Here is a 4350-nt window from a genome sequence, read left to right on the forward strand (position 1 = left end):
AAATCTATCAACGATAGATTCTATCTACAATATAATCCATCGTTAAGGTAGATCTAAATTTTGCTATATCTGTAAATTGTTTTATATTTTACTATATTTGCTAATATTTTAGATTTAATTGCTATATCTATAACTATCCTTTTATTTTATTATTATCTTTTAATGAAAGATTAGGATGTTGGCTTATTAATATAAATTGAATGAAAATAATTAGCTATAGATATCACGATAAAAAAAAAACGAAATTAATAAGTTTTTTAGAGTCAATTTGGATAAGTTCCAGTACTTCAATGAAAAAATGAATTAAACCAAATTGTAGACGACATTTAACATTAACATTAAAGAACCAAACAAACACTAAGTTGCATGAATTATTAAAGATCTTATCGAAAATTCAACCCAACTAGTTTTTACCAAATTTCAAGACTTAATTTTTTTTTTCCTCACAATATTAATTATTACCTTACTAATTCAAACTATGGGTGAATTTTTTGAGCCCATCCGAGCAGACACATAAGCCTAATTAATTGAGCTGTACTCGGTCTAAACACAAAGGAGTAAACGAACAAATGTTTTAAATCAAAGAATGGTTCATAAACCAAGCCACTCCAGGTTGGGTTCTTCGTCTTGCACTTTCACCTGTTTAGCAAGGCGGGGTGCAACCTTTTTCAACCACTCTGCAACCTCTCCATCACATAAAAGCTTCAACTTTTTCAGGTTTCTAACTGACAGTGGCAGGTTGCGCAAACTCGAGCAGTGCCTCAAGTCAAGCTTTTCTAATTGACGCAATTCACCAATCTTATCAGGGAGCTTGGCAAGACCAAGACAGTTAGATATATCAAGCAGCACTAATTCCCGAAGTTCCGTCGTCGACTCCGGCAACTCTTCTAAGTGAATGCAAGATCTTAGCCTCAATTTTTTTAGATTAATCAGCTTTCCTACATTTTCTGGCAAGGAAGATAGTCCATGGCAATTTGTAATGCTTAGCTTCTGCAACTTGACAATTTCACAAAGCCCATTGGGGACTGCACTCAAGTTGTTGCAAAAGTCTATGGAAATCTCCAGCAAGTTTGGCAACAAATCCGAGATTTGGGTTGAAAGGTTCATGAAATTTTTACCAAATTTGCACATAAAGAAGGATATTTTCTGCAGATTTATCAGCGGTTTCAGGTTTGGATTACTAAAGATAGGAACTGAAATCCGCTCGAACCTGATTCGTTGAAGACTCGTTAGACAGTTGAGTAGTTGATGATCTTCACTTGTCACCTCTGTTAGAAAAGAACCATAACATGTGATTATCAAAACTTTCAGTTTATTCATTCTTTTGATGAACCCAGGCAAGTTGTAAGTTCTTGACTGAAGATTAAGAATCAGAACCTCCACTTCAGGTGCTTCCATGTCAGGCCAACTTGATGAGAAACTCTCATCTGCAACGTCCAAATTCCCTTTTAAGTTTCAAGTTGTGAAAGTGAAGAAAAGAAGAAAAGAAAAGAAAATGGAATATGAGAGAGACAGACCTGTGGTTATGGATATAAGGTGAGCATTGGAAGGATGCTTTTCTTGATCAACCCACCATTTGGGAAGATCATTTCTATTAATGTCCAAGATCAATCTTTTCCTTTGTTCTATGGGCTCCATATTCATCAAGTGGATAGCCAAATCTCTAAGAATATCATGCTGAGTATAAAAGTACTCTTCGTAGGAGTCGTCATCATCATATGCATATTTTCTGATGAGTAACCCCACAAAACAAATCAATTTCTATTCTCTTTACATCAATAATACAGGTAATACTATCAGCAACTGGAAAAGCATTCGTTATCAATTGTTTAGCAAATATGTGCACCGTATTTACCTCGTCGTGACAGAATTAACTAGACTCCGAGAGGATAGTTCGTCGAGGATAACCATTGCTTCAGTTTCGTCTCCTTTGTACAAAACTGTGCAAATGTCAATGAAGGTAGAAGCAGCAATTCTGTGATCTTCGCGAAAGGAACCTAAATCCATAAAACTCTCCTTAGTTACCATGTTATCATCCAAGACATCCAGACTGCTCTGTAGGCATTCAAGAAGTTCTTTCCCAGAATCAAATATGGAGCCATGTCTAGATAAATTCCTCCCTGTCACTTTCCAAACCGATGTCGGTCTGTGAGAAAGCGACCTTCCGATTACCTTCAATGCAAGAGGGAGTCTCTTGCATCCCCCAATTATCTGAAATTCAATTTCAAAGGAACCTTTAAACTCAGCTGTTTAAAAGCAAATGACAGATATATAAATTAGAGATAGTAAGGCTATCAGATAACAGAAAATTTGCCTTTTCTACAGTTTCATCATCAGGGAGCTTAGAAATTCCTTTGTCTAATGATGCTGCACGACGAAAAAGTTGTATTGCATTCTCGTGATTCAAAGGTTCCAAATAATAGGACTCACTAAATCTTGGTAAATAAAACCTAGAAGTGACCAAGATCTTGCAGCGAGGCAATTGAAAAAGCTTATCAAGAAGTTCTTCAGATTCTTGCCCATTCCACACATCGTCTAACACAATCAATACAGGATGATTTAGACCAGTTTGCTTCAGCCAAAGTTCTAAATAGCAGAATGCACGTTCATCACTTTGCAAATCAGGCAATTGAATACCTCTAAGGCTTTCAATTATGTCTTTTAATATAAGCTTCAAATCTGGTTTTCTTGAAACTGTAACAAATAAGATCTTCTCCTGGAATATATCTATCAAGACCGAAATTAGAAAGCTCCTGTAAGAGATGCCATTAAGTTTTTATCACCCAATAGTTTAATATAAATTCATTCCCTGAGCTCAACATAGACAAATCTTTTCATTTTTCTTCAAAAGAATGATTTCGACGTACCTTTGACTTCTTTGTCATGGCAAAATTTCAAGGCCAGCGTAGTTTTTCCACAGCCTCCAGGAGCTGTCACCACCAACATATGAACCCCATTTTTGAAAAGTTTCACCTTCAACTCCTTAACTGGCTTCTCCAACCCAACAGTTTCTTCTTGCAGTTGAGGAACTAAACATGGCGGTACAATCAAATCCATAGCCTTGTTCGAGCTCGACCTACCTTTGTTATCAAGTCTAAAAATGATCTCCATCATTTGGTCCATCATCTTCAAGTTCTTCTTCTGATCTCTAGCCATCTGCAACATCAGAACATCCATGAAGCTTCGAAGTGAAGAATCCAATTCCCGAAGCTTTTGGGTGTAAAATGGTTTCTTCAAATAATTAACATTCCCCAATTTCACGTCGCCGCACTGGAGAAGCAACCTCTTCCCTTCATCCATTAGATCCATCAACTTCTCTGTTTCTTCTTTTGGGTAATCGAGATACTCATTAAGTTCATCGATTTGCTTCACCAAAGGGATTATAGCATTTAACTTGGAACGGATATCATTAAGAACAGGATTGAAATTGATGGCCCTTTCGCCCAAATTCAAGATCGCTTTGAACAGCTCCCCAACCACAGCCCCCAAAACAGCTCCACCCACCAATTCCAGCGCCATTTCCTTCGTTAAAAATAGAGACCTTTAACCTATCAGCCAAACCCCTTCTCGTTTAGTAGTCTTTGAAAGATTTGGGGTTCCATCGAAGCAAAAAATTCGAATCTTCTTGAGGTTTTCGGAAGTGGGAATGGAGCGTCTAAATTATAAAATTTCAAACGTGGTGGGATGGGAATGGTATTGTTCCTCCATATCCGAAGTATTTTCTTTTCTCCTCTTTTTCTTTTTATTCTGTTTCTAGGCGTAAATGCTTCCATTGTTACTCATGAGAAAAGAACAGCGAAAGTCATACATGTTTTCGTCTCGCTAGCTATAAAAAATTTGACGAATTTGGGTCGAAAAATGTCAACAAAGTATTGCTAATGTCATGTAATATTAAATGACTTTGCTTGCTCTTTCTATTCTCCACTCCATTATATTCCATTTACATAATAGTTATTTTCTTTATTGAACAATAAAAACGAAGTCTATTTACCTTTCATGCTTTAAACCAGAGATTTTTACATAAATAATCATTTTTGGATCATATTTTTTTAAAATATCTTTTATTTTATATTTTTTTCATGAAGATTTTTTTTGTGCTTTTTTTTTTTTTGACAAATTTATTATTATTTTTTTAATTTTCATTCATAATTGTTTTGTGTATAATCATTTCCCTTTTTTGTTTTTTTTCATTTTTTTATCATTGATTTGTGTGTAATCATTATTTGAGTAACCTTTTATTGTACTTTGTATGTTGTTTAATGTGTCCAAGAATGATGTTTAATATTCTAATTCATTTTTAATTATTTTTGTGTAAAAACTCGTTTTAATGATTCATGTTTTTGCTCTTCT

At 35.1% G+C, this 4350-nt stretch overlaps 1 protein-coding gene across 1 annotated transcript; it reads right to left on the reverse strand.

Annotated features, from left to right (window-relative positions):
- Window positions 1-303: 303 nt before the first annotated feature.
- Window positions 304-3905, reverse strand: LOC120073836 (putative disease resistance protein At5g66900). The gene is made up of 5 exons (XM_039026709.2): window positions 2868-3905; window positions 2315-2727; window positions 1856-2211; window positions 1518-1729; window positions 304-1427 (listed from the first exon to the last, which is right to left on the reverse strand). Exons 1-5 carry the CDS (start codon window positions 3517-3519, stop codon window positions 592-594), a joined length of 2469 nt encoding a protein of 822 aa, XP_038882637.1. The 5' UTR covers window positions 3520-3905; the 3' UTR covers window positions 304-591.
- Window positions 3906-4350: the final 445 nt, after the last annotated feature.

Source organism: Benincasa hispida, chromosome 3 (genome assembly GCF_027475165.1).
Source record: "Benincasa hispida cultivar pf3 chromosome 3, pf3_genome.v1.1, whole genome shotgun sequence".
NCBI classification, from domain to species: Eukaryota; Viridiplantae; Streptophyta; class Magnoliopsida; order Cucurbitales; family Cucurbitaceae; genus Benincasa; species Benincasa hispida.